Source organism: Buteo buteo, chromosome 10 (genome assembly GCF_964188355.1).
Source record: "Buteo buteo chromosome 10, bButBut1.hap1.1, whole genome shotgun sequence".
Taxonomy (NCBI): domain Eukaryota; kingdom Metazoa; phylum Chordata; class Aves; order Accipitriformes; family Accipitridae; genus Buteo; species Buteo buteo.
Genome location: NC_134180.1, coordinates 1820317 through 1848146, shown reverse-complemented (window position 1 = coordinate 1848146; position 27830 = coordinate 1820317). Strand labels below are relative to the sequence as shown.

At 48.6% G+C, this 27830-nt stretch overlaps 1 protein-coding gene across 4 annotated transcripts; it reads right to left on the bottom strand.

Moving 5' to 3' along the window:
- Positions 1 to 105: 105 nt before the first annotated feature.
- Positions 106 to 27830, bottom strand: HOMER3 (homer scaffold protein 3). 4 transcript variants are annotated; one of them, XR_012651927.1, is made up of 10 exons: positions 27104 to 27830; positions 15745 to 15901; positions 14698 to 14829; positions 14150 to 14257; positions 10526 to 10647; positions 9473 to 9629; positions 7466 to 7576; positions 6440 to 6520; positions 3476 to 5604; positions 106 to 258 (listed from the first exon to the last, which is right to left on the bottom strand). XR_012651927.1 is itself a non-coding variant. In XM_075037881.1 (10 exons), exons 2-10 carry the CDS (start codon positions 17839 to 17841, stop codon positions 5416 to 5418), a joined length of 1071 nt encoding a protein of 356 aa, XP_074893982.1. In that variant the 5' UTR covers positions 17842 to 17972; positions 27170 to 27830; the 3' UTR covers positions 305 to 5415. The 4 variants fall into 4 exon arrangements, 3 of the variants coding, with proteins under 3 accessions (XP_074893982.1, XP_074893980.1, XP_074893983.1); XM_075037881.1 differs by lacking the exon at positions 106 to 258 and adding an exon at positions 17828 to 17972 and having other exon boundaries at positions 305 to 5604; positions 27170 to 27830; XM_075037879.1 differs by lacking the exon at positions 106 to 258 and having other exon boundaries at positions 305 to 5604.

The window sequence follows — 27830 nt, the reverse complement described above, 5'->3', positions numbered from 1 at the left end:
TGCTTCAGCTGTGAGCTGACTGGAGCGTGCAAGTGTTGCTCCTTTGGATTACCTGTTGCTGGAGCTGCCAGTCTCTTGTGTCTGGAGTGTTGCTTGCTCTTACCACAAGTGTCTCATTTCCAGCATTATTCCAGCTGCTGCTTTTTTGGTAGGGTGAAGGGAAGCTGGCGGAGGAGGTAGGACCTTGTGCAGAGATGATTAGTGCTGTAGCTCGTGTTCTTTTCCCTCGGAGCAGAAACTGCCTTTACACACCACAATCTAATAACGATAATAATTATAAATTACTCTGGGAAAGGGGACTGTGAACCTCACTGGATTTGGGGGTTTTATTACGTGTTCGTGGACATTTTCCAAAACACACATTTAATTGCCTTCTCTGGTGAACACGGAAATTGTCTTCCAGTGTGTGTTTGGGGGGGGGGGGGTGTAACACTTACAGAGTATGCTTGCCTGTGCTGTCAAGTGTAAACAGACCATTTCTGAACTAAAAATAACCTAGCCTCTGAGTAACAGAGCAGCTGATCTCTGCAGCCCAGATGCAGGAGCTCAAAAGGGTTAGGTCACCTATTTTTCATTAATGGTGCTATTTAATTACAAATTCCCCCAAGTGTGATCCTTTGGAGATTTAAAACAAAGTGCCTCGTTGCTTTCCCTCCATCAAGAACTTGCTTCAGTGTGTTCTTACAAAAATACAGATATCAAAGACAATCTGTTAAGTAACTTTGATGTAAGGCTGCCTAACAACACAACACGCATTACCAGGGGGTTCTGCAGCAGCTTTTTGGGAAGAGAAAGATTTTTATCTCTTGTTTAAAATCACTCAACGGACTTAGGGTATTAACCAGTCTGGCCTGTGCTAACCTTTTCTTCTCCTGGCTCTCCAGGCACCTTGTAGATGCTAGTAATTTAAGTCCAACAGTCCTTCAGGGAGGGTAATTATCTACTTTGTGGAGGAGGAGGAATCAAAGCCTGGAGAGGTGAGGGAGTCTGCAGAGCAAGCCAGTGGCAGAGCTGGTGGTGGTCTGCCACGCTGAGTGCCAGGCCAGCTCTAGGTCTGGACTAGATTTGCATTCCTGCTCAGCCTGGAAGGCCTGTATTGGCATCTGTCAGATGGCATTTGCATTAGACACATCCTTTTTCTGAGGCTCTATTATTGGCACGTCCTGTAATAGCAAAGATTCATTTCCTCTTGCTGAGCTGGTCAGAAGGACCTTGTCTTGGGTCTGGATTCAGAGCAGAGAACCACACCTTGCTGCTGTTCATCAGAACGTTGTGCAACAAGGGGAAGGTTGCAAGATATTTTATTTGTTCATCGTGATCTCATATGTGAGCCATTTTCCCTATGTTCCCTTTATTAATGTTCTGTCTAGGTTTTCTATGAATAATTAAGATCCTAATTTGCCAAAAGAATTAGGTCTCTCAAAGTACCTGCAATCAGTAGCATTTCTCCTCCACCAAGGAAGCCACTGTTATTCAGTCGCTGACAGTAATTGTTATTGTGAGACAGAAGTAAACACAAAACTGCAGCCTTGCCACTCAGCGCTGGCTTTTGTAACACAAGATTTTCTCTTTTTGAAGCAAGAGAAGCATAAACAGGGAAGGGGTGAGGGTTGGGAAGTGCATGGTGGGAATGTGTTAGAGTGCTGCTGTTCTGAAACACAATTGAAGTTCTTTTTAAATGCTCAATAGAGTGGGGCAGATGGAATTAGTGCTTTGCTGCTATACCATCTACAGTAGGGTTGTCTCATTGCTAACCACAGATTTAGGGCATTTGTGGAAATAGCTGGTGATGAATGGGTTTTCATTAGTTTGGAAGAGGGGAAGACTGCAACGGAAAGTACCTCCCAGAACCATCCATCACGCTGCCCTGCGATGCCTCAATAAAAGACTTTTAACAAATGCTGAGCACAGGACAGATCTCATCAAAAAGCCACTATTCAGATTATTCTGGCAAGGAAAAGAATTGCAACTAGCACCCGTGGGGAAGAGCGTAAAGGAAAATGGCCTCTGTTCCTGGTTCCTGACAATGGAAGAGCAAAGGAGCACAGCCAGAACTGCAAGTAGCTGACAGAGCGATGCACAGCAAACGCATGCAAAGTACCGCTGGCCTCAAGGTACCCCATGTGCAGGGAAACGGCATCTAGCATCCTGCCAGGGACAGGGCAGCTCCAACCGCAAAGTTTCCAGGGGCTGACAGCACCGTTTGTTTGCAATGAACAGGCGGCTCAGAAAGTTTAGGGATTGGGCTATCTTTGTTCCTACTGCAGAAGTGTTGATTTCACAAGTGCTGAGTGGCGGAATTTGCACTTAACAACACGACTGGGTGTGATACTTCCTCCACTAGACAGAAACATGACTTCCAGGGGGTTACACCTCCTCAGAATATCATATATTGGGCTGCTGAGTCTCTAGAGGAGGCACTAGTTCAGGATCCCTGCACCACCACTGCAGATCACCCCTGTCTTGTTGGTACCCAGATGATGCCCTATCCACAGTCTGAATTCAGCAGCACTCTCAATGCTGATTTTTCACACCATAATGATGGGAGACCTGGGGGGCTAGGACTGCTTCCACAGGCACCTTGTGTGCAGTCACACCTGGGCTTTGGCTTCATGTGGGACATGAGAATAAGCAGCAGCCGTTTTCATAGCATTAGGGCTTTTTTTTCATGGCATTTTTTTTAAACAGAGTCTGGCCCCAGCTGACTCTCAGCCTGACATGAACAGGTTGAACACTGTGCGAAACAAGGAGAGCTTCCTGCAGGATGGCAGTGGAAGATTAGTTGGAGATTCCTTATATTTGGGACTTGTTGCATGACTTGTAGACCTTCTTGCACTCAGCCTAGACCGTCAATGGGTCAGTTGTCTTTGCTGTAGGTCTAGGTGGAGTTCTCCAGTGATGCTAGGTTGTGCTTCAAGTTTATAAAATGCATAAGGGACAAGAATAGGCTTAAATAGCATAAGAACTGTGTCTCACACTATACTGCTGCCTGACCCAGGTCAGAGCAGGTCCTAGGGAGCGTGGCAGGCAGCATGGTGCTCCATGAAGCTGTCAGAGCTACTGTTTCAGCTCAGCACCCCGCCGCAGCTTGCGCTGCCTCTCCCCGACTCAGAGGGAGTCCTGCTGGGATGTGCAGCAGCTTGACTCAGGTCCTCCCTCTCACTTCTTGGGAACGGTCTGAGCATGGCCTCCCTCGGGAGAGATGACTCACCCAGGCGTGGAAAACATGGGTCTGGTCAGCCCCATCAGTGAACAATACACACACAGGCACTGGCCAAGACACTGGGCTATGAAATGGTCACTGCCAGAATTTAAGGATCCATACCCAGCTCTACCTTGTAGGTCACAGCCACAGAAGAGAAGTGTGAGAGGGTAGTAGTAGAGAACATAGACTTTTGCTCAACTTTCTCCCATACTCCCAAGTCCCACCCTCCTCCTTCCATATTACAGTGATGGAGATGCAAACCAAACACACCTTTCTTGGAGCTGATCTCTATTTCAAAAGAAGGCTGCTCCTGTAGGAATAAAATATGAACACTGGCATGGGGTGGTAAACAAGTCCCTAGAAATTTTTGCTACCCAGTTACTTCCTTCCCTTCTTAAATACCCTGAAACAAATATTACTACAGTAGCTGCAGCCCCATACAGCTGTTGGAATACTCCATGAAAAAAAAAAAAAAAAGGTAGTAAAAAACAACAAAAAAAAGAAACAAACCCAAAACAGAAAAGCCCTTCCCTGGCTATGCAGGTCTGGAAATCTCAATGTTTCCTCATCACCCCTGGGAAAGGGAAGGGCTTTGCCTAGACACAATCCAGCACAGAGTCACCAGCAGTTCTCCACTCCAGCAGATTCCCAAGGTGCCAGACCTAAATCCTGCCCTGACTTGCAGGCAGTGCATGGAAGCTGTGCGTTCTTCTCGTGGTCACCAGGTGAGTGAAAGGAGAGGCAGGCCCTGAGGAGCCACACCACCTTTCCACAGGTCTGCCGAGGTTCGGCTGGGTATGGAGAGGGCAATACTTGGGCAGCCAGTGCTTGCTAAGTACCGGAATTTCTGCAGACCTGCGAAACAATCCCAGGATTACTGCTGTCTTTGCCTAACTTATAGCGGCAAAGAAGGCAAAAAAACAACAACAGAAGCCAAATCCATCAACACTCCTGTAAGGTTACTAACTACTTCTACGCAGACACTGCTCTGTCATTCAGCACAGGGCTAAGCATGCTCCTAGGTAACTACGGGGGCACAGCAGGCGCTGGAGGGGACGACACAACTTTCCAGGTTTCTGTGGTGCTTCCCTCAGGCCTTGCTTAATTCCCATTACTAGACAACATTTACGATAACTCACAAACTTCCCACAGGCCCCGCAGGGCACCAGTCCCAGCATGCTCCAAACACCTCCTGTTCTCATTTAATTTGGCCAAGCATGGCAAGCTGGGACCCATACCCTTCACAAGGAATACTGCTCGACTGACACAGAGCAGGACATCTCTGTGGACTATTTCCCAATAAAAAAAGAAAAAAAGAAACCAAGAGCAAATGCGACTTGCTCCATTTAATTTCAATTAACTGCAGCCCTTAGAGGCCAGGAGAGATGCCAATCTAGCAGTTTGTTGGCCATCCCCTCAGGGATGTCCCATTTCTCAAATGCCCCTTTCCCAACCAAGCCTCTGCTCTTCTCAGCTTAAAGTTTTAACAAGTCATTATATCCCACTGTGTTAAACTAATAAGAGCTTTAAAACCTGCAATTTTCTCCTCTGGAGGACGTGACTGAACAGTGGAAAGGACACACGGTCAGACAAGAACCCTTCTCTGCAGTGGGGACTCTGCTACCTCTGGAAGCTCCTGACAGTGACCAGTGTTACTGGATCCTGGTAGAAAGACATAATGTAGTTAGGGCTGGGGAAGAGGAAAAGGACCAACTGCTGTCCTCAGTGTGCTAGAACTTCTCCTCCCTCCCTAGGTGAGGAAAGAGGCAGCTTATTTGCAAAAAGGCAAGTGGTTTCCTAGAAAACTACTGAAAAAAACGCGAAGGCTGCACAGCCCCTTCCCCTAGAAAACTGTAAAAACGTTGGAGACACAGTGTGGCAGCAGGGAGGCTGGGAAGGCAGCATGGGGACAGCTGCTGTCTCTGGACCATGCCACAGCCATGGCAGGGTCCAGAGAAGTCTGGCTGTGACTTGTAGATGCTCACTGGAGAGGATTCAGGAGCTCAGGTCCTCTCTGCCCTCTGTCTGGGTGTTCAGTGGGCAGTAAGTGGCTGCGGCTGGTCTCCACACTGTCCAGGCAGCTGCTGGTATGTTGGCATATCCTGCCCGAACAGACCTCGAGGCTGTTCTGTGACCGTAATTGCTGTCAGTGACCAGTCCCAGCTTGGGCTCCCCTCCTCCGGAGGTGTCTCCTATGAGTGTGCTGCTGCTCAGTTGCTCTCGACCAGCTTGGCTAGTCCCTGCCGGATCTCACTGAGCTCAAATATCTTCACATCCATTATCTCTGCCACCTTGGTGACCTCGTTCTGGATCTTCTCTCTCTCGGCTAGGGTCTCCGCCAGCGTCTGCTCAGCCAAATGAAGGCGCCGCTCCAGCTCTGCATTGCGTGCCTCCAGCTCCTGCCGAAGGACACAAGTGCAGTGAGGTGGCTACCCAACACTGATACACGCTGCTCACAGACCACCACCCATATCTCCACAAAACAGCCCTGCTAGCACCCCAGAGCCAGGCTACCCACACCCAGCCAGCGCAGGTCTCCATCAGTTCTTTCACCAAGAGATCTCCTTATCTCGAGCCATAGCACTCCAGCATGCACATGCATGTGAGCATGTGTTCCCCAAACCCAGGCCATCTGCCCACAGTTTGCAACTGCGTGTAAATGCAGATCTCCTCACATGCCTATCATCTCCAGGTATGATGGCATTTGATGTTTGGAGATATTATTCTGCCATGAAAGCCAGTGTCTGTGTATGGGGCTGAGCCCCACAGCAGATCTCCTTGTTCAGAAGCTCGGAGGTAAACACAGGCAGGCAGTGCCCCCAGAGACTGCACAACAGATCGTGCTTCCATCTGTGTCCTTGCCCTGAGGTGCAGAGCAGCTTGCATCGCTCCTGCCAGCCAGACTGAGTCAGAGCTCTGCTCCCCAGCCATCCCTGGCCATCCAGCAAGCTAAGCAGGACATCACCTGTCCTGCTCCAGTCCTACATCAGGGGCTAGAGGAGAGTACGTGAAGGCCAGGTTTGCTATTGCCTGCTGATTGTGTCCCATGTCATATCTCTGAGGGATACGGGAAGGGTGAAAGAAGGCAGAGATACAGGCAAGGACCTGTTCCCACCATCCAGAGACAGAGATAGGCATGGCAGCTCTGCGGCATTCACTCTTTGGCTCAGAGGAGAAATGGGGACGGATTCCTCTACTCTGGGTGCTGAGATGTCCCAGATCTGCCATCCTTACCTGCAGCTTCTGCAGTGTCTCCTCACGCTCACCCTCTGCTTCCCATCGGCCACACTTTTGGCTCTTTAGCATCTGAATCTCCTAAAACACAAGGAGGAAGACCATCATGTCAGACCCACTCCTGTCCCAGTGGGGCCACCTTCCACCACATACCCCAACCAAGGCCCCTTCCTTCTCTCCAAGGATCACATAACCACACTCAGCCCCAAACTTTAATACCTCCCTTTCTAACCTTCTACTTCTGCTCTACCTGCTGCCTCCCTCTAAGCTGTTAGTCCCTAATCAAGATGACCAGCTGAGTGCCATCAAGTTTCAGTGGTCTCTGCACCCTGCTGCACCCTTGCTCAAGATCAGATCCCAGGCTCCTGGGCTCAGGGTCTCTGCTCAGTTGTTCAGTGAAAGCCTTTGCACACCTTTGCCTTGCCCCAGCGTTTTTTCCTCTAACCTGAGTAGCTCTGGGGAGGGGAGAGAGATCTCTTCTCACTAATGATCAGGAACCCCAAAACACCTCCCCTCCCCAATCCCTGCTTTGTGGCTCCAACCCTAAGGCTCTGTCCACCCACCCTGCTGAAGCATGGCCACCAGAGAGTCTGCAGATGTGCAAATCGGAGAGGTTCTCTCCACATCTCCTCCACAGCCTCTGTAATTAAAGCTCTGCTTTAAATCATTCATGTAAATGCAGTGAAAGCCAGAAGCAATTACTACACTAGAGGCTAACTGCAGCTGCAGACAGCTGAGAGGGGAAGGGGTAAGACACAGCCCTGTCATTTGTGCAGTGGCTGAGACTGTCCACTCAAGGCTATTTGCATGGGAAACTCCCAGCACATTACTCTCAGCTTTGCTTCTCTGGGGAGGGAGACCACTGAGGGGGCTGTGCTGGCTTACAGAGGCTCCTGGCTTGCATAGGCAGCACATACAACAGCACGAGGCATCCTCTGATCTCATACAAGCTGTAATGACAGACAGGGTGTTGGTGATTGACAGGCCACCCAGCTTCAGGCTTTGCTCTGCTTTCTGGGGTATTACCTCGTCTTTAGCCTTGATCAGTAGTTCCAGCTCCTCCAGGGTTTGGCTCAGCTCTTCCTTGTTGTTCTCACTGGAGGAATCGTGAGACCCCTGTGACTCCAGTTCTGCTACCTGCATGGAAGCAAGCACAGGGAAGGCACACTCAGAGATACAGGAATGTCTTGACACCTTATCACCCACAGTCTTTCTCTGTCATATTTTGGCTTCCTTGCAAACCCAATCAGGCTTACAACAGGATAGCAGCTCCCACCCTGGGGCTGTTAGGAAAAAATTCTCTCCTTCTGCTCTGCCTAGATCACACACAGAAACACATTGCAGTGAAACTCGGTCTAGAGACTCTCTCTGCTTTCTCCTGTAGTTCTGCACTTCCAGCAAAGCTCAACTGGCTGACATCAAGCACATGAACCTACAACCCAAAGTGACAACTAGATCCACCTCCATTTACATCCCTGGGCAGAAATTGCATTTACATCCCTGGGCAAGGGAGTTACTGCAGCTCAACCACAGCAGAGCTGGGAGGAAGGGTTTGCCCAAGTGTGCTCCCTGTTCCTGAAAAATTCATCCCAGTGGCTTAGATTATTCATGAAGAGGATTCATTTTTAAAAGCTCATTGAAAGGTCTGCAGCAGCTATTGCTGGGGCCCAAGCGCTCACGGGGCCTGCACTGAGCTCTACAAGTGCAGCTCCAGCGATGGATACTCTCACACAGACAGGGCTCGGACCCTGGTGTGACACTTTCCCAGAAGCAGGGACAGCAGGACAACACTGGCTGGATTGGGCCTCTGCCAGGATCCACGTAAACAGTGGTTGTGAGTTGTCAGACTCATGGGGCCATGGCCAGAATCAACCAGCTCTGGCCCCAAAATGCTCCAGTTCAGGGACAATAACCTAGATGTTTCACCAAGTTACAGTTTCTTCTGTGATTCTGCAAAGTCACCAGTGGTTGCCTTTCACCCAAGGCTCACAAAATCCTCACTCCTAGCTCCTGGCTGTAAGAACAGCCACAAAACAGCTGACTATGCACAGAGCAATGGCAGGGAAAAGTCAGTCCCCAAAACCATACATATACATATGCACAACCAAGACCTCTGCTATACTTAGGGCAGGCTCCTACTGCAGAGGAGAAAATCCGTTCCATGCAGCTATTTTCCTGTCTGACTCCAGCACTGAGAATTAGCAATGGGCACAGTGAATCCTGGGGGACACCTGTTTACTGCATAGACTGGCCACACAACAGCCATCAAGTGGAAACAGCTGTTAATTGCTATAAATCCCTGCTGCCTTTTGAATGAGCTATCTAGAAGTGAAATTGCTTTATGCCACCTTCTCCAGGGCTCCAGAGTCCTTTCCCAGCCAAACCCCAACTGTCCTAAAACCCCTTCCCAAGTACTCCACAGTTCTTCCTTCCCAACAAACCCAACCGTGTGACTGTCACTCCTCTGCCCAGATGCACACAGGCCTCCTCAGTTGATCTGTGACCTCTCTGACATTACATGGGTCAAATGATCCTATTGTTCCAACTGAACAAGGGCTTGTTTGTACTGCGCCACCCGGGTTTCATGATGCTGCAGCTTGGATTCGAGCTAATTATAGCAGAGCAATCTTCATCCTTCCTGTCAGCAGCCAGAAGATTGCCCTGATGCCTAGCTCAGGGTGGGGGCATGGGCCTTACCCAGTATTGCTGGCAGCTGGGAACTACCCCCAGAAAATCTGAAGGGAAGCTGGTATTCTTTGACTTTGTGCTCTGGTTTCCTCCCTTCATCCACAGGGACTCAGCACACCCCCAACTCACTCTGCAGTAAAACAGAAGCTCTTGCGAGAGCTCCCTAGTTACATGGCCTTATTCCTTGACATGTTTTCCCTGCCAGGTTCATACAGCATCCTGGATTTCCATCCCATCTCCTGCTGACACCCATGGAAACTGATGGGAGAATGGGGTCAAGGGCACCATCTGCCTCTGGGACAGGGCTTCCTCTGACCTGCTCTGCAAGAGCCCTCCTGTGCTCACCCGCTGCCGCAGCGTTTCCGTCTCCTCCTGATAAGCAGCCAGCTGCTTCTTCCACTGGTCCACGTTGGCGTTGGCTTCATGGAGAGCAGCCACTAGCTTGTTGTTGTTGTCCTGGAGGCTGAAGAATTCCGCCTCCCACTGGACCTCGCTCACCGAACTGTGTGAGAGAACAGGGGAAGTGTGCAGGAGAGCGTAAAAGAGTCTCAGCATGAAGGTTTCTTCCCCCCGTGCTAACATGCGCTGAAACCATGCTCTTGGAAGCACTGGGCAGCTCCCTGTTTTCTGTTTGGCTTTCGTATCACTTCCCAAATTTAAATGCTTCTTCCAGCCCTGAATATGCATCTCTTTCCTTTATTTGTGGATATTTGACTTTGAGGCCACGTGTGCTTGCTTGAAACTGCAGAAACCACACTGTGAGATTAATGGCGGAGGGGAGGGGAGATACAGCTACTATAAAGGAGCTTCGCAATGTGGGACTGTGAATCCAATTTTAAAAGCCTTGTTAGATCTGAGTTTGCTTTGAATAAAACCCTACCACCCCAGACTCAGAAGGTAGCAAAGGACACTTGCTTTTGATTTAAAAATATTCTAAGTGTTCAGCTGGGAGCTCAACAGGAGCCACAGGGCAGAATCCAGCCCAGAGTCTTTTGAACAGACAAAGAACGGAAGCAGCAGGGACTTTGCTGGAATCATCAGGGGAATTAACACAAATGCAGCCCTGGGCCAGCTGGAAAAGTGTGAACATCTTCTGGTATCACAAACTACTGATCTGTAGATAACTGGCATCAACTCATCCCCGCTGCGGGCACAAAGCATTCTCCTTCCCACGCCGCCTGAACAGCAGATTTCACCTCCAAGCTGGAATAACTTTTTACTGGGGAAGAAGCGAAATCAGTACAGTGGATGGTCTGAGCAGCAGCGGACATGGGGCTTTACTCAGCTACCTAAAGAAGTAGCGCTGGGTCAAAAGCATTAGGATAAGGACATACACCAAACCCTGCCAGAATAGACAGTTTAGGAGTCAGGAGCAGAGAGCACTTGTGGCAGCCTCACCCTTCTGAAAGCATCTTCTTCAGCCGCTCCTTCTCTGTTGTTATCTCAACATCGGCACTTTGGCTCCGGAATAGTTTGTCTTCTCCTGGCCCATTGGAGCTGATGATGGGGCTGGGAAGTACCTGGGGGATGAGGGAGAGGTGGTTATCACGCAGCAGTGAAGACAGCCCATGTAACCACAAGGTGTCTGCAAATTCATTCTCAGCCTGGGTTCACAGGGCTAGTTCTCAGTCCCTGTGCTCTCGTGAGAAAAGCTGGCTTTCAGTCCTAACTCTTAGGTAGCACTGTGCTTGTCTGCATGACAAGGGGTGGCAAAGACCCTCATGTATGGCTCAGCAGCACCACTCATGGCACAGTGATGACTTCAGAAGCTATGTGGACACAGGGCTTTCTCTTGGATAGGTAGGTTAGCGCTTCGCTCTTCCAGCAGCTGCCCCGCTGCCCTGTCCTCCCTTTCCCTGTCTCCATGCCATGCTGGGGCAGCAATCCCAGTACACAGACACCCTGAGCAGGTGGGTTCACAGCTTGCATGCACCAGCTATTCCTCCCTCCCGACTTGAGGTACTGAATTCTCTGGCTCTCAACTTCTCCTTGACAAATGCCAGCGATGTTACAGCCCGTAACCCGAGTCCCACGGCTGTGCACAACACTTGAGCTGCTCAAGCTGGCCATTTCAGGGTTTTGCTGAATTCTTAATAGGATTTTCTTGCTGGTTCTCAGAGAAGCGGAAAGACTTAATAAACTCTAAACACAGACCCGCCAGGCCACCTGGATTCAGTCACAAGTCCAGCTTCTGTACCTTGAATTAAGACACCAGGTGCCACTGGGACAGTGTTTCTCAGGCTCAAGGGAGGGAAAATCTGCTATTGCTCAGATGACTGTGGCACCCACCTTCCAAAGGTGTGGGAGAAGAAACTCACAGCCCTTGCACCAAAATATACCCTCCTCTATGGCTCCATATTTCTCTGTACATCAGAGCTAGCAGAGGCAAACAATTTGTCCTCCCAGGCTGGAGGGAACTGACAGTGGAGCAGAGATGAATATGCAGAAGCCAAAGCAGACTTTGCGTCTTCCAGCCCCTCCAGAAGACCCTGTCTGCACAGTCTCACAGCAGAAAAGAAGCTTGGCACTGATGGGGCAAACTGAGCTATAAAAAGACTCTCTGAGCAATGAGTCTCTGGGATCCTAAGTTGGGGGCTGTGAGACCAGGTGGCTGGCGAGTCCACTGGGGTTCATAGGTAGCCCTCAAATGTCTGTGGTAAGGGCAGCCACCTGCCTTCGGAGTCGGCTGACATCTATAAATAGAGCAAGACAGGGCCATAAGATGTATTGAACACCAGCTTCATGAAGCCTTCCAGAGACTGACTGAGAAGTGACACCTGCAAAACACAAGCCTGCCTCACCTTTACCACAAGGTGGGGAAACTGAGGCAGGGAAGGGGCAGAAGTTTCCTGTTGTGATATGTTGAGCCCCTGTGAGTCCAACTGAAACTGATAACAGCTGAAGATGCTCCACACTGTTTTGTTGCTTACATTATCCACAGTGACATACTCTGGGATGGGGATTGGCCTAAAAGGTAGTAGAGGACAGAAGAGAACTGCTATCCTGGGATTTCCCCAGCTCTGAAAATCTGAAGCCTAAGTAAACTAGTGCAGATGGAGAAAATGAGGGATAGCTGATTTATTTCAGGAGACAGATCTGCTCTCTGCTCACTTGCAAACAGAAACACAATCAATTATTCAAGGATGAAACTCATGTTTGAAGCTCTACTAATGTAGAGACTGCAAATCAGCAGTGGGACAGCGAGAGAAGGGATGATGGGCTGATGTATGTACAGGCTGGGGAAGGCAGGAAATGCAGGATAAGATCTGCATGCCCACGTGGTGGGGGACACTGCATGTGTCACTGTGTCAGCATGCTGGCTGCTGGATGGCTGCAGGCAGGGGCCATGCATTAATGGTGTCCAAGCTCTCCCACTGAGAGACAAGGCAGGCTGAATGGGAAGAGTGAGCGTGGGTTCCCATTGTGGCAGCTTTGCTGCTGAGCGAGGTAAGAAGAAAGAACAGAGCCTTAGGCTGTTTCCCTGATCTGTGTTTAACCTTCACCTTCTGACCTCCTCATCCCTTCTGTTGCGAGTTGCCATCGCAGCATAGGGGAGATGAGCATGTCCTATTGTGGCACCTGATGAGTTCTGCCTGCTGTAAACAGGATAAGAGGGAGTATCTCTACTCCCAGCCTCCACCTCCTGGCCAGGGGAGCCCCCATAGCTGCAGCTGGCCACAAATCTCTGTCTTGGGCAATTATTACTGACCAGAGCCTTTTACCTAAAACTTTGGTCCTGCTATGAGTGCTCTACTCTACTCCCTTCTTCATTTGCCTCCCATTAGGACGGGGCTTAAAGTTAGCAGGAGTCAAAAGCTAGGCACGTTTTCCCCATTTTTACACCCCACATGACATTTCCAGTCTCTGCAGAGCCACCACCTCCACCTCCCCCTCTTTTCCCTGCAGGCCAAGGTACTGTTCACACTCCCTCCTCCTCCTCTGCTGCCACTCCATCTGTACTCAATCCAGAGAACGCAGCGTCCTCTATCCTACAGCTCCTCTCCTACTGCCAGGAGCTCTGGGAAATGCAGAATCACCTCTGGAGTGAACTATTTGGGAGGGCAACTTCACCATCAGCACCAAACCGCTTCACCATGGGAAAAAGCAGTGTAGAGTTCTCCGCAGCTTATCCTCTCCCCTCCATCCCACTGCTGCTGGAGTTGGTTTAGCTGTACAGGGAGAAAGGTAACAACTGCAAGTGCAACACATGCGAGAATGATCTGTGATGGGCTTAAGCTTTCTGGCTTGGTCTCCTGGGGGAAAGAAAATTGAATGACTGGTTGTCATGCGTGCAGTTCTACCTTAGGGGAGAGTTCCCAAGAGGGGGAATAATTTCTACTCTCATAGCACAGCTTCTCTTCCACAGTGGAAATATGTCAGAAACAGAAGAAGTCTGGCCAGAACTCCTCAGTCACCAGCTCTAAGAAATCACTTTGTCTTTCCATGGACCCCCACGGACAGCTCCATCACCTATCAGAGACACTTGGAGAATAACCCCCTGCAGCCCAAGAAGAGGAAGAAAAATGGTTGGAAATGCCACATGTCTTCCTTTCTATGATCTTCAACCGGGCACCATGCACTCCTTCATGCTACTTGCCTGTTACTATCACACTGAGCCCAGGGAGAGCCAGCAGCTCTAAAGAAAAAAAGAAACACAACAAAACCCACCAAACCAAAAAATCCCAGCCACCACAACAAAAAACCCCACACCTCTAGCATGGCTTTATAAGACATCAAATGGTTTTGATAGTTTAACTGGCAAAGATGGAGGAGTGTGAACCTTCCCAGGAGCTCCACTTAAGCACTAATTAGTTAATCTACTTCATGTGTTTCAGTAGAGTGACCTCAGGGCCACAGGTGTAATCAAAATGTGAAGCTCCAACTTCAGTGTCTGGCAAGAAAGCTCTCAGAAAGAAAGGGATGAGAGCAAGAAGTTACTAGAGGAGATCAGCACAGTGGCCATTTTCCCCAGCTGTCATTGCTCTGCAGCAAGCTTTACTCATGCCTCTTTCCAAGCATTACCTGGTGAGATGTGATATTCAGGGCAGGATTGGTCAGCTCTGTTTTATCCTGGGACTTCTCCCTCGCCAAACGGGCTGCTTCTTTCACTTCCTGGAATTTCTCTGCAAACTAAAGGGGAGTGGGAAAGTCACTCCAGTGCTATGCCAAAATGCAGAACAAACTAGAATTGATGGCTGGGTTACCCATCTCTTTGTAACTTAGTTCAACATGCTTTTTAATTTGTCTTCAACTAACAATAAAATTCAGGGAATAGCCCCTGTCTGCCCCTGCCCATGATGCTGGCACTCAGGGCTGTGGGGTTAGCTAAATAGCAACGACAGAAATTGAGTCTGAAGTCCTAATTCAATTTGTGATGCTTAAAACACTCTGCAAATATTACTTTAAAGCTTTTCCTAGCATCTTTGTGTCCTGCATTAGATTTTAGCACAGTGGGAACAGCATTACATGAGGTTCCTAAAGACTTTTCTCCAGAGGCTGATCTCCCCTTCAGGGTTTCAGGGACATTCCCCCTGCTAGCATCAGGTTTCTGCCAGCACCTGAAGCATTACCTGGGAAAGATGCTGCTCTGAAGCAAAGCCCAACCCATAGACCGTGTTGGCTCGGCTGTCTGCCCATTGTCCAAATTTCTGGGACGTCTTTGTGAAGGTCATGTTGGGGGTAATAGTGCTGTTGATGATTGCCTGTAGAGAGAGGCAACAATGAGAGTCAGAGAAAACTCCAGCCCGCCACCCGGGGGTGGTGTTGTGGGATAGATCACTATAATCCCTGTGTACTCTAGGAACTAGGGGTAGAAAGCTCAGGTTTTTAATCTATAAGACAGCAGTTCAGGCTTTTGGTGACCAAAAGTCCTTTGAGTCCAGCTACGTGACATGAACAAATCTCAATCATCTCGTCTACTGAAAAAGAAAAAAAGCCACAATATCATCAGCTTCCTCCATTGCTGGAAAAGTTGATAAGAGACAGCATGTCTCTGGGGACTTAACAACTTTATGATGTTCTCCATTTTCATGGCAAGCAAGAAAAAAAAAAAAAAAGGCTTAAACAGCAGTCAGGACTAGCTATTATGAAACACTCTGTGCTGGTTAAGGTAGCAACAAAATAAATTCCCTGGGAAGATTGCCTAACCTCTGCCATTGGAGGTCTTCAAGAACAAGTCAGGAAAATGCCTATCAAGAACAGTTTAGGGAAAGTTAATCATATTTTGTGGAAGTGACTAAACAGACTACCTCTGAGACTCCCTCAACCTCTGTCTGTCATTTCATTCTATCTACAGGAGCTGGTTTCAGCACAGGATAAAGGATCTCAGAAAAAGCTTGGGTTTTGCATGTGTGGGGGATGAGAAGAGAGTGGGGCAGGGAGGGGCGACATCAGACCCGAGGGCACATTTTTCATCAGCACAGATTCTAGTGTCTAACACTAAATACACTTGAGCATGGAGGCAGTGTTTTACCTTCCCTTCCCTGCAGTGAAGATGCTAGAGTGCCCATGCTGAGAACTGACCAATGTGACACCAAAAACATCAACACCAGAGCAGACTTCAGCTGCAGAAAAAACTGCTGTCAAGCTGTGCGATATCATCAGCAAATGCCCCCTACCTTGGTGCCCCCCACACTGATGATCCGGTACACATTGCGTGTGGCATCGTAGAAATATGAGACAGTCAAAGCGTGCTTGCTGGCAGGGATCCAGTTCCGTTTGGTGGCAGGGTCGATCTGGAAAACATGGGCCCTGGTGCTGAAGATTGGCTGCTCCCTGCAAGAGAAATGAACAGGGCTGTCAGGGCAGAGGGGAAGCTGAGCAACGAGGGAAGCGCATCGACTTCCTGGCACTTGTGTTGCATTATGCACTGCCAGCAGCACTTCTGCTATTCGCCTTCTCTGCAGGGATCTGAGACACTAGGTGCTAAGCAGCGCAGCCCCCACGGACGCAGCATCTCTCAACCAGCAGCCCTTCACTGAGCCTCTGTGCAGGGAGTAGCAGCTCCCCACTGTCTGGACTGGTATCATCTAGTGTCCCTTCTTATTAGGGGAGTTATGACCCAAGTTCTCCATCATTCCTGGGAATTGCTTTTCCAAGACCTCTGGGCTTCTCTGTGCTCTGTACAGGGACCTCTGCATCCTTGGCACTCTTCTAAAGCCCATTTTAGAAGCTGAAGGAACACTGACTGATGCCCCTGCAAAGTAAAAACCCACAGCTGTTTATGCCTCCTATTTGCCCACCATCCAGGCAGCATGATGACAGCAGCTTTCACTGCACACTAGCGATCTTGGTCTACAAAAATACCCTTGGCACAATAACAGAGCTACCAAGGATGTTTAACTCCAGGTACAGGATTTTACCTTCCTCTAGAGCTTCTCTGTGCTCCTCTGCAGTCTTCAGACATTTCCAAAGACCACAGCATGGTCATGTCAGCAATAACAGACTATACCCTCAGGTTAGTAGATCTTATATGCACGTTCACCAAAGGATGGGCACGAAACTTGCAAGCAGAAGCGCAAATAGGACATCACAATCTCATGTTTGGAGCATACCAGATGGCCCTACACAACACAGCCAGTGTGGCAGTTATGCTAATGATTAGGGCTTATATTATTTTTAGCCTGACTTGAAGCTTTCTTTCACCATCCCTCAGCACCTTAGTGGTCAGTTCATGGCAACTTCACCAGGTATATGATTTCTCTGGTTGCTGTATTACTTTTACTTCATAGGATATCTCCAAGTTGGAACTCTAGGGAAATGGATGGATGGAGGATGTGTTTGGGATGTGAGCACAAAAATCACCTTCCCCTCAGCACAGCTCTTCCTCCCTTGACTCATGCTTGGGAAGCGCATCCTGCAGTGAGAGGTCACATTGCAGGATTAAAAGCAAGTCATTTAATGAATTAAAGGAAACACTTCACCACACAATGTGCAGCTGCTGCAAGAAAGCACTGAACCAAGCACTGCCTGGATTTTGTAACCAGTAATATCTGAGCTGAACTAAGGAGTTGAATCTCAGGCATCAGGATGTAACTTGAGTGTTTCAGGAGGCAGGAAGGAATGTTTCCATGACACAACAGTCCAGGTGCATCAGGGCTTGGGGTCATCATTTGACTTTGGTTAAAACCCAAGACACTGGCCATTGCCACACTCCTTGCCCAAACCTAGTGAAATCTGATGTGATTGGAAACATCCCACACCCCCATGACAGCTGCAAACAAGGCATAGTCACAATCCTGCTACGTGCAAGCTCCCAAAATCCAGACATTTATATTTCCTCCCCGTTCCAAGTCCTCACAGCTGCAACGAGCAGACTTTCCCATCAATCCAAAGACAAATGTACCTGGTGCTTTCCGAACCCATCACCAAAACTTAGGAAGGAAATAAAATGCTCCCTGTTACCTCCCAGTTTCAAGCCTTGTTCCCAGGTTACAGTCCTGACTCAGATCTCTTGTGACTGCATGAGGGTCTAAACCAGCCCCTTCTCCGCATCCTCTCTGCCTGGTTTTATTCAGCCACAGTCTGTTTTTGGAATGAGATTCAAGTTTTCCAGGCTCCACTAACAGATACTAACTTTTACATGGATCACGGCTTATCCTTTGAGACACAGTATCTACAGAGTAGGGAAAAACTAATGTTTCTGCACCTTAACCCCCAAGTCCTGGGCTAGTGTCAGAAAGAACAGAGGAAGGACATTACCTAGTTGTTGACATTTGTTAGTAAGGGTAAGACAGACTACAGGCCAGTGGAGTTAGTATGCGTCTCTCCTCCAACAGCTTCCTTCTCAGGTCTCCTAGCTGGACTGAGGCTCCTTTTTGGTTTTGCCTCCACAGTGATTCATTTCCTAGCGATGGAAAAGTCAGCTGTTATTTATCACACAGAGCACAGACAGAGCGTTCAACCAGGCAGCATTCAGGGGCTTCATTTGTCCCAAACTCACAAAGCTTGTAATTTGTAATGATTTCTCATCACCGAACAAGTTTTCTTCCCTGTCATGGGAGATAATTGGGTGAGCTGTGTAACTGGAGTAAATCGCTTTGGCAGCAGGCTCTGGCTGTTGGGAGAGGGCCACAGAGGAGCCTGGAAGGCTCTAGTGTTTCCAGCCATGCACACGTGATGCTGGCTGCATGACGGAAAACCCTCCTCAGAGATCACCCCTCATGCACGGCAGCTATTCCTGTGCTCACTATTCATCGGTGAGGTCGGCACCCAGAGTCAATGGAAACCATCCTGCTGACTGCAGCAGGTTTTGGACCAAGTGCTGCTTCAGACAGCCCCCTGCCATGCACCCTGACCCAGAGCTCTCTGACATTCCCGGAGATAACCCTTCTCTGCCCACAGGGACGGGGTTTGCAGCTGCACCTGGGAATCCACCCACCATGGGCATTCCCTGCCCTGTGCTCCACAGAACCAGGCACGATCCCAAACCGCAGCAGTGATGAGCCCCTGCGGCTGGCCCGTGCTGTCTCCCCACAACATGAGACCGAGCTGTGCTATTCATTTGCTTTGTAAATTAGTCTCTCCAGTAAATGGCCCTGCTCTCCTCCATATCAACTGAGACTGCATATCTGAAAAAGGGAGCAAAAGTGTAAGAAAGTGAATTTGCATGATGAAGGATGCCTGTAGAAGGGGTAGAGCGCCCAGATCTCCAGCCTCTCTGCCAAGTCTGCCTTCAAGCAGGTCAACTTAGAATGTCCTAATACTTGGAAAACCCCACTGCCTTCCTACTGATCACTCCAAGACAGGAGAGGAGGCCACTCAGATGTCAACTGTCCCGTAACTACAGCGTCACTAACCTCAAAAGGCAGCATTACTTTCCTTCTGAGCACCAGGAGTAGAAAGTAAAATGTCACTGTAAGGCCTGTCAGTCAGTAGAAAAGCCCATCTTCACAGGGTTTAGCTTATGTTTTTTCTAGTCACACAAGGCTGACTTGGCTGCTCTCTCGACCAACACACAGCCCCTGGGCATGCATGCTCTTTTCCTGGTCTCAGGTACACCAAAATATGCACCGCTGATGGTGTTGATGGGGAAGGGCGCTCTACTTTTTGTGCCTTCACGTAATCACTGCTGTCTCGACACTCCTCATACATTTGTTCGTGCCTTATGGTCTTCCCTGGAGCAACAAAACTTCATGCTGTCTGCGAGAGGTCTACCCCTTCCAGTTACAAACGCGAAAGTCTTGCAGACTCTCTGAACAGGCCCGCTGCCAGTTACACCAGATGTGCTTTGCTTCCAACAGATAGCAAACTGGCAGCAACAGCAGCAGGGCATGTCGGCAATTTCACCTGCCTGCCCGGTGCCAAGGAGGGAACTCCTGCACCCAACTGTCTCCGAGAGAAGCAAATGGCAGAATCTCCTGCAAGTATCTTTCAGGTCTCCCCTTTCCTCACCACAAATGGGAACAGTTCCTGCCAACTTGCACGGCCCTAAATAATGGTGACTGGAGATTGCTTTATGAGGCAAGGACGCTATTGCCTTCTCACAACTACTCGAGTATAGTGCCAGCCTGGCATGGGGACAGTGCTTTCTAGGAAGCAGTTGCTTAAGCTCTGTAGGTAACACTCAAGGAGAGCTTTGTGCTCTGCTTGGGAACAGCACTGAGATGTTCACACCCCCTTTGCAGTGTTTGTGCAGGGGGAAAAAAAAAAAAAAACCACGTTGGTTTTTGTTTGTTTTTAAATCCAGCAAATGATACAATTTGTATCCAGCTAGTGTAAGAATTTCATTGTCAAGGATGCTGGCTAGCCTGGAAACCTGCCTTTCAGTACTCACTTACTTGTCTGACAAGGTTAAAGCAAAAGCTACAAAACAAAAGCTCTCCTACAGTCTAAGTGGTGGAGCACAACAAAAGACATGCCTACTCAGAAAGAGTAGGCAGCAATGCAAACCAAGAGAGAAGAAAATCAAGAAAGTCTGCAAATCTAGGGGCACATCTCTAAGAAGTCACAAATGGCTTATTAAATGGAAAATGGCTCTACCTCACCCTTTCTGTGATCCCTCAGCAGCAGAGAACCATGGCAGGGTTTGACACAGCTCAGCACAGCTGAGTGGATTAGCAAGGTGGGGACACAGACAGGACTGCAGGGCACTGGCATACGTGTGGAGGGAAGTTCAGGGCAGGAGAAACACAGGTGCTGAAAGCCAGATCTGAGATGCATGAGCGGAGTAATGTCTGAGGAGCACTCGTCTGCATTCAGCTTGCTTCTAGCCAAGCTGCTGACCTCTCGCTTCCAAAAACACTACAAAGCATTTAAAAATAGTCCTGAAAGTGCCAAAGATTCAAACCGTCATGTTCTCTCTCCCGCTACAGCCCTCCTTTCCCCTGTGTTTTAAGTGTATATGCTGGATACACCACACATCCCTAAATGCTGACACTTCTTTTCCTGCTCCCAGCTGGGAGTCCCCGTAACAATACAGACATAGCAGTGAAAAGGGCATGTGTAAATAAAACCACTTACATCCCCCCAGGGCTGTCCTTTGCAGATAATTAAGAAAAACCAAAGCAAATGACTGAAAGGACAAAGATCTGGCTGAGACACAGACATGATCAGCAAGTGCCTGATGGCAACTGGAAAAGATCCAGGTCTCATCACTACCAGCATTTGTTCCCAGCCCAGGGGGGAAGGGCAAAATTCAATATCCCACGTTCCACTGACAGCTTAAAAATGACCTGTCCCCAGTCAACGTTCCCCAACACTCCAGCAGCAGGCTTCCAGCTACCAGGGAAAACCAAAGAGCTGAAAATGAAACGAAGAGGTGATCTAACTGATCCAGCTATTCCTAACGTGTTCTTCACATCAACAAAGCACCTGGCTCCAGGATGCTCCCCAAGTAAAGACCCAAATGCCTCCTCTTGTGGTTTCTCCTTAAAGAGAAGCTGGAAGAAGGTCACTGGGTGTTTGGGGAGGACACGTAAATATAGGGTATGGATCAATCGTTTCCAATTTGCTCACTGACTGGAGTTTCTGACTCAGTGGTCATTAAGACGACATGTAAAACTGCATGCTGGTCTCATTTCCACCTTGGCTCTCATATTATTCCACTCTCTACAGCATCCAAATGGATTTCCTAATGAATAGCTGGTTATTTCACCATTGCCAGGAGAGTAAATCATTATTTGTCCTCTTAATTTATCGTCTCAGCAGAGTAGCAATGGACTGAGCAGGCCAAAGGGACCAAGTTCGCTAAGGCTGGATGAGGGACCTCATCAGGTCAGGACACACTGACGCACTGCCAAGACCCTGGAGGAGAAGCAAGCCCTGCAAGCACTGCCCTGTGCCAAGGAGGTACAGATGGCATCAATTCAGTCCCTTGCACCAGCGCCACATTTTACCTAGCAGGGGAACAGTGGGCTTCAAAGGTGCCGAAGTCTGGAGAAGACTAAAACTGGCGCTGCCCCCTCTATTTTGTGTAATCTGAACACATATGTCACTGGATGCACGGACTGTCCTTGAGTGTCCCGTCTGGATGTGGGCTCTTTACAGGTACACAGGCCTCTTCCCAAGTGGGATCTTCTAAATTAACCCAGTGCCACTACAGAGAGAACACAAATGAAAGGGAGATGAGCCACCTTCCAGAGAGGCCTCTCCAAAGAGAGACTGCAGCACCTCCTGTTAAGAGACAGCACCAGGGACTGGTGCCAGGAGCGTCCCATGACGCACCTGCAATGCGTGGGATCGCGTGGATCAGTATATATACAGGCATCACACTAACACAGGCTCACCACGCCGCAGTAAAACAACGTCCAAACTGAAGCAGAGCTGCTGACACCAGGCTGCTGGGAGCTCGGCTCGCCTGCCCTGCCTCAGAGCCCATCTCACGCAGAGGGTTCATCACACACATCTACCTACGCTTTGAGCAAGTCACCTTTATTCCCTCTGCTAGGTATGTCTCTAATAGGGGGATTTCAGAGTCCTCTCTCTAATCCTCACCAGAAAAATACTCTCAAACATGCAGACGAGTCTAATAGCAGAACAGAAGTAAAAAGGTGAAGAGATTTTTGGTTTAAGCCACAGGAGTCCCAGACAGAGCTGGGAACAGGACATGTTCCCCACTGCATCCTCCAGCGTCCTGCCACAAGGTAACGGCATACAATCCCGTAAAGAAACGTATCTCATTTTAGGGAATAGCCCAGGTTAGAGGAAGGGACAGAGAGCCTTTGAAAGAGCTGTTCAGCAAAACGTTAATGTCTAAATTTCAATAGCACTGTGGCAGCTCCAGTGTGTTTCACTGCATGCTCGTTCCCTTCTCTCTTTGCCCCACCCCAACTTCAGCTGCCTGTTGGGGTCTCTACACCTCAGAGAAACTGTGTTTTATTGCTTTTACTTTCTCAAGGTATTTCCAATGCAAATAGCACCTCTTTGGGAAAATCCTGTTTGACAGTTACAGGCTCTCTCTTCAGCAGGTTCGTAAAGCTAAGGGCAACTGCTAAAACGCAGCCCTCCTGCCAAACATCTTTGAAAGGGAGAGGAAAAAATCAGGTTTTTATTGTTTACTTTAGATCTTTTATTGCATCCAGCAATGTCTTTGCTCCGATAGCTTCTACACTGGGTGTGGGGAGGGGTCTCTTTCTGACTGCACGGCTGCATTTGATTTATGCTTTGTCCTTGTTCTTCTCCGATTTTCTGTGCAATCTGGAAGATTTTTCCCACTGAGATCCTCTTATGTTTTTCTTCTCAGTAATTCTCACCTCACAATCCTGTCTGCCTGCCTGTGACATGGCCATTTAGTTAACTGAATTACTTATCACATCCTGCTCACCTGCCCCCACCCTTTGCTGCATGACCAGAGAGAAGAAACCTTATGTTTGCTGTGGAAAGGGAAGCTTTTAGAGTCACCATTCCCCAAATTTATATTGATGTTTCTGTCCTGTTTTCAGTTCCAAAGCGAGGTGTGCGACAAAAGAGCAGGATTCAAACCCAGACACAAGTAATAGAGTTTTAAGAGAGAGATTTGGTGGGTGAGTCCGAGTTCAAAGCACTCCAGGGACACAAATAGTGAATAGGTCTGAGGTTTAGAATAAAGTCTTTTAGCCACTTAAGGCAGCAGTTGGAATGTGCTGGGGAGGCTAAGCTCGGTCCTCATTAACTGCATTTGCCTTGGTGCTCCTGGATGGGGTTCAGTCAAGGGCATCTCTAGGAAGTCCATGTGCTGTTCCCCAGCCTGCACCTCCTCTCACTCACTGCAGCTTCTCTTTGCAGGGATATTCATTTACTTGTCAGAGACAGGAGCCTCTCTGCACTTGGACGCAGACAGGATAATCACTTCAAATACTTTGCTCTGCATCTAGGCAGCCTGTGGTCCCCCTTCACCTAAAAACCAAACCAAAAATGCCTTGCAAGAAATCACAAAATACCAGATCAGCAGAATCATTTGTTTCTGTGGATCATGGGCACAACACTACTCAGCCACGAGGGCAGGGAAGGACTTTGGGGGTGCGATGTTCCTACTGACAGCAGCAGGATACCTTCAGAGTGCAGAGACCTAGGAACATATTTCTGCGCTGTGGCTGGGCTCAACGCTCAGCCACAATGAGCAAGCCCCCCCCAAAAAGAGGTCGTCTTCTGATAAAGGCCCATTGCCAGCCACAGCAGGAGGTGAGGATTTCCCAGCTGCTGTGGTGGGAACTTTGCAATTCTCACTGCCATCTTCCCCAAAGTCCTTTCTCTCTGCAAGATCTGGTTTCCTGGATGGGTGTTCACAGGGCAGCTTGTGCAGAGCAGAAAGGGGTACGTGAGAGCATGTGAGCACGAAAGATATGTGGCTCAGCTCTGGCACTCAGCCCACCGCCACGCTGAGTCAGCTGGGAGGCCGTGCTGGCTGCGTCAGGGCCAGGGCTCTCCCTTCTGTTGGATCGCTAGCCAGAGCACTTGGGTGTGAGAAACCCTACCAAGCAGCACAGTCTGGGATAACTTAAGGGAGGGGGTTGGCCAGGGTGGATGGGGGGAAAAACGTGTTTCAGACAGACAGAGCCCAGTATTTCAAAAGGCAGAACTGGAGCAAAGAGAGGCCTGAGAACCAATCTCCTCCTCCACTGCTGTCTTTGTTTCCTTTTATCTTCCCTCAGCAGCTTGAATAGCTGCTGACTGTATGTCAGTGCTGTTTGGGGAAGAAGTGTGGGTTAATGAGAGTCAAACCTCATCTCTTTCCCTTTGCATTTCTCCCCAAAGCCTATCCCTTCCTCTGAGCCAGGGACTGGCTGTAACTCCCTCCAGAGACTATGGACTCTACTGCTTTACTGTAAATGGGTGCAGAGAGCTTGCTTTGATATTGCCTACCCAGGATTTGGGCACAAGCCCCCAGGACACTGACTGTTAGACACTGAACTGCAAAACTGCTTTGGGAACAAAGTTTGGGAGGACCGATTCCCAGCCCTTTGTTCTAACCACCAGGCAGGTTTTCAAGCTCTCATAGCTGCAGCTTTGCTTTCACTCTGTGCTGCATAACGTGACCTTGGGGAAAATGCATAGATGCTGCTAGTGTCCAGATGGGATTGAAGGGGGCCGGACTTCTACCCAACAGCCACAAAGGGAAGGTGGAGTAGTGCAGCTCCAGTAATGGGAGGTGGCGAGGGGCTGCCTTCCCTTCTGCCTCCCCCAACTCCCAAGAGATTACCCAGCAGGGCTTAGCACAGGAATGAAAAGCAGCTGCCTCATGGCCTGTCTGCAGATAAAGGGCAGCAAAGGAATCCTGGCTGAATATGCTCCTGTTGGATCAGCGTGGGGAACAGCTACAAGCATGCAAGGTCAGGCACAGAGACAGGGGATCAAGGGCATTTAAAGACACAACACAGCTGAGATTTTTTTTTTCCCCTTTTGGAAACCAGTCTCCATCTACAGAGCATCTTGGCTGCTGAACACTGTGCTACTGGCTGTCTACAACACAATCTGTGCATTCACCTTCCTGGGACAACTGTTACTTCTGCTACTAAGCTTCAGCAGCCTTTTCTTTTGAGTCACACAGACCGTTGCTGGAAGTCTGTACAGCAATTAAAAGTTAAAAAACCTAGCAGAGCTAGACTGCAGCAAAGTAATTCTTTATAAATTTGAGAAAAAACGTCCAGCAATAGTTAGAACCAGAGAAGTAGAGATACATGCACATCTCGAAGTGTTCCATGCCTCCAAAACATTCTGCCTCTGCCTCTTTGTTGTAAGCTACAGGACCCATAGTACTTCCAGGCACAGATGCCTGCTCAGCTTCACTAGAAAAAGTCCCCAAGATCTGCTGCTATTTTTGACCTGCCCTTGCCAGAGCTCCCAAAGCACAACCAACAGCCTCTTTGACAAGGACAGTTCAAATTGGCTGTTTAGCAGAGGTCAGCAGGATGACAGTATAGGTAAGAGTGGGTGAATTAATTTGCTTGATATATGTGACAAGCGGGTAAACTCTATACTGCTCAAATTAGAAGCCAATAAGTTGCATCTACCTGTATTTATATTTGACAATGCTATCAGCAGAGAGTCGGAGAAACATAAGGATCTATTGAAGACTCAGCTAGGACCTAACTAAATTCACTTCTCTCAGGATCAAGTGTTACTTAAAACTGTCCTCTTCAGAGAGGAAGTGCTAATGCATTAATACCTACAGCGCAGTGGATACAAAAGAGTCCATGGAGAATTTATCCATGAAAACCAGAACATGATATTACAAAGAAATCTAATATGGAGGCACAAAACCAGAATCCCTGCTTTAAAAATAAGTTAACTAAAACCAACTGCCAGAACGTGACCTAAAAGGGGATGCGCTTTTAATCTCTTTTGCATCCAAAGTAATTTAAACGCTGCTAAAAGCTACTCAGTATCCCTGTGTGATCAACATACAAGCAAAAAGACACTTTTATCTCAGGAGTTAAGTGGAAATAAGGAATTTTGGGTGGAAACGTCAACTCTGGCTTAACAATAGTTTTGCTACTACACCACTATAATTATACAGTGAAGTCTAAGCAGACTGAGATGGTGACACTATCTCAACATTTTCCATGGGACCTGGCGACCCTCTAAAGAAACCACATAGCTGATGGGTGTACCTGCGGTAGGTCCAAGAAGGATTCATCTGCTAACTCTAATAAAGTGCTAGTCCCAGGCTATCTGCTTGTTAAACCCTTCCTGGCAGTTGTAGAAGTTTTACAGTAACTTTGTGGATCACAGGAAAAGTTACAGGAAAATAGGGACACTTTCTGATTTAACCTGGATCAGCACATACTCTGCCAACTTCAAAGGGTCTATGCCAGATTCACACTGCTGTCACTTTTGATTCTTCACCTCTACCTTTTCTGCCTCTTGAATCTGTGCTTGACTGTTCTATCATTTTATCTAGGTAGCCCAAGACGAAAATTAGCAAAAGGAAAACAAACCCCTAAGAATGTTGTTTATTTCTCTTGTACTGTCAAACCCACACATTTGGAGGGAGTTGATCAGACAGGCTTCCTACAGATCCACTGTGCTTTCAAACAGCCACAAAGACTTTATTGCACAAGAAACTCACAACAACATGTCAGGTCCTTAAAGTTACATGATTGAGACTTATAACTAGGACATAAATTAAATACCAGACTAAGCCCCTATTTCCATGCCAAAATCCACTGCCACATCCATGCAGCATTATTTCACTCTTGGAAAATCCAAGGGGGATCATAAACTCAATCATCAGGGATTTTCAACCCATTTAGAAATGCAAACAGGATCCATTTTACTGAATGCCAAAGTCACAACAGCCAAACAAAATCCCTAATTTCTAACTTCTGGGAAAGTTTGTGAATACAACCCAGCTCCAGTCCTCCCACTCACCTCCCAGTTTGGATTTCATACAACATATAGATCACTAGAGGCTTCCCTTACATACGAGTTTATTTAAAGAAGTTGCCGAGACTTGCAATTACCTACTTTCTAACCCATAAAATAAAAGGCAAGTCTGAACTTTAAAGCTTGCAATGTGGAAAAAATGCAATTTAAAACCTTCATTTCTTTTGCCATTACCTTAAAAATAGCTCAGCGGCCATGAATAACAAAAGCAATTCAAGAAGAATAAACTGCCAGTCTCACCCCATCTCTGCCGGGTGTCAGCTTCTTTCTCTCCCGTCCTTTCTTCAGCTGCCTGAGATTCTCTCCACGTTTTGATTTATTTCTCCCTTCCTCTTTCTTTCTGTCTTTCTCCGGATCCGGATGCTCTTTAAATTTCCTCCGGAATTTCACTTTGAAATCTTGCTAGTTTTGCTGTTGGCTCGAAACGCCCAGTAATCCCCGAGCGTGCTGGGCACCGAGGGCAGGGGCCGCCCGGACCCCCCCCTCCCCTCCCCGCTTTCCCCGGGCTGCGGGCGCCCACACCCAGCACCGGCCCCGAGTGCTCGGCGGGGAACTTCGGCACTGCCCCCCCGGCCGCCGCAGTCCCCAGCAGTTCCCCCTCTCGGCTCCCAGGATCCCTCCTTCCCTTCAGCATGGGAGGGGAGCGGCAGGATTAGGTGGTGCTTTTGCAAGCCCTTTTAGACAAAGCCGTCTGCTGCTGCTCCGGCAGCCCCGCAAGTTTTCCCCCCGCAGTCCAAGAAGCACAAGCCGCCTCCCGACTCGCGATTTCTTTGTTCTCTCTTTCCCTTTTTTTTTTTCCTCCTTTTTCCTCTCCTCTTCCCTATCCGCTTCCTCCCTCTGCTAACTGCCCCATCTCGGTCACGTTTCTCTCCGCTTCTTCTCCCGACTTTATTCCCGGGGC

What these genes read in the sequence shown, in the direction of transcription:
- HOMER3 (XM_075037879.1), bottom strand. Translation starts at nt 27,126, where the DNA reads ATGGCCGCTGAGCTATTTTTAAG. An exon ending in GCCGCTGAGCTATTTTTAAG is followed by an intron (nt 15,902 to 27,103) that starts GTAATGGCAAAA and finishes TTTCTCTTGCAG; the next exon opens with GGAGCAGCCAATCTTCAGCA. An exon ending in AAGAAGATGCTTTCAGAAGG is followed by an intron (nt 9,630 to 10,525) that starts GTGAGGCTGCCA and finishes TCTCTCACACAG; the next exon opens with TTCGGTGAGCGAGGTCCAGT.